Source organism: Gekko japonicus, unplaced genomic scaffold, assembly GCF_001447785.1.
Source record: "Gekko japonicus isolate JY-2015 unplaced genomic scaffold, Gekko_japonicus_V1.1 scaffold1449, whole genome shotgun sequence".
NCBI classification, from domain to species: Eukaryota; Metazoa; Chordata; class Lepidosauria; order Squamata; family Gekkonidae; genus Gekko; species Gekko japonicus.
In genome coordinates, this window is record NW_015173714.1 from 110,442 (window position 1) to 112,047 (window position 1,606).

The 1,606-nt window shown below is 51.4% G+C and overlaps 1 protein-coding gene across 1 annotated transcript in view; it reads right to left on the minus strand.

Annotated features, from left to right (window-relative positions):
• LOC107120590 (guanine nucleotide-binding protein subunit alpha-15-like) overlaps positions 1–801 on the minus strand; it is a 25,874-nt gene extending 25,073 nt beyond the window's left edge. The window contains exon 1 of the mRNA XM_015423318.1: positions 675–801. Within this exon, the coding sequence (XP_015278804.1) occupies positions 675–801 (127 nt within the window). The remainder of the gene's footprint in view (positions 1–674) is intronic.
• Between the last annotated feature and the right edge of the window lie 805 nt (positions 802–1,606).

Genomic DNA, 1,606 nt, shown 5'->3' on the forward strand with positions numbered 1-1,606 from the left:
CTTGTTCAGGTGTTCTCGGTGACCAAGACAACTGTGTCTCCCACAACTAGGGTTGCCAGATCCAGGTTGGGAAATACCTGGAGATTTCAGGGGTGGAGCTTGGGAAGAGTGGGGTGGGGGGGGACCTCAGCTGGATACCATGCCATAGACCCCACCCTCCAAAGCAGCCATTTTCTCCAGGATAACTGATTGCTATTGTCTGGAGATCAGTTGTAACCGTGGGAGGTCTACAGGTGCCACCAGGAGGTTGGCACCAATGTTCCCTCTAAGCTGTGGAGTCTTATGAGCAAAAATTCTACTTTGTGAGCTACTGGCATGAAAGTGGTGAGTGAGCAGTTTGGCTACGGCATATATTAGTTTGCTCTGGAGCCATCCTTCCTGAGCCGAGACAAAAATGTGTGAGCCAGAGGCTAAAAAACTGTGAACTAGCTTACACTAACTAAGCTTAGGGGGGACACTGGTTGGCACACTTTCCCATCCAGCTCAGCAATGCCTACTCTGATTGGCAACGGCGCTCCAAGAGAAAGTCTCTTCCCAACATCCACCACTTGAGATGATTTTAATTGCAGATGGCAGGGATTGAACCTGGGACCGTTGGCACGTAGTGCAGGTGACGCCCCTAACCACTGAGCCACAGCCCCCCTCCTTCTCCCGCTCAGGCACAAAATACTCACCCAGCAAAAGTAACTTCAGCTCCCGTTTTTCACGCTTCTTTTGCTCCTGAAGAAGCCGGTTAATTTCTTTATCGATGGCAATGGCAGTTTTTTCTTCTTCCGATAGAAAGCAGGAGCACCAGACCATGGCGGAGGGAGGAAGTGCAAAAACCCAGGGTGGGGGGGAAGGGGGGGCAAAAAGTCTTTGGGGGACAAGGCGGTGGGCCCACGTTACCAGTGTTCACTTCTTCCTGTTCTCGGGTGATCCAGCCAGAAGACCAAGTTTTAGCAGCATAAGGAGTTGACCACAGAAGCTTCCGAAGATCCACCCGTGGCAGCTTCCTGACTCTCAGCCGGCAGCCAGAGCCTTGTGGGTTGAAAGAGGAAGAAAACAAAACTTCCCAGCTGAGATAAGCCCTGATTTGCACCAGTTTCCCCCTAAGAATCCACCCCTCCCCCCCTGCCGACAGGCTTCCACTGCAGATGTATCTTCCCTCCCTCACTGCTGGGCAGAACTTCTCTGCATCACGTCTTTGGCATTCCAAGCCCTACTGTTCATCAGCACTGCCCTCCAGGAACTTTGGGAGAACAAGAAACTCGGAGTCCGTTTCTCTAAAAAGGAAAGAGGGGATTCAACGGGAACTTCCAACCACGTGCCTTTTCACCTTTTCACATAGACACCGCGCCTCTTTCTGCTCTATCAGAACCCTGGTTCTTTCAGTACCTTCGGGGTTGCTCGCTTATCCCACCGAAGTGAAATCAAAAACTTGTTTTCCAGTTGGATGGAATGTCTTCTTTTTTTTAAGTCACGTGCTCCACTGAGAATGTAAACTCAGCTCCTGCCAAGCCCCACTGATGTTAATATCCCCCTGAGAAGTCAGCTATGCCTGGAACTGCCTCTCTTTCTTCACAGTCCCCTTCGAGACCACCCCAGCCCAGCGTTGCCAGGTTCC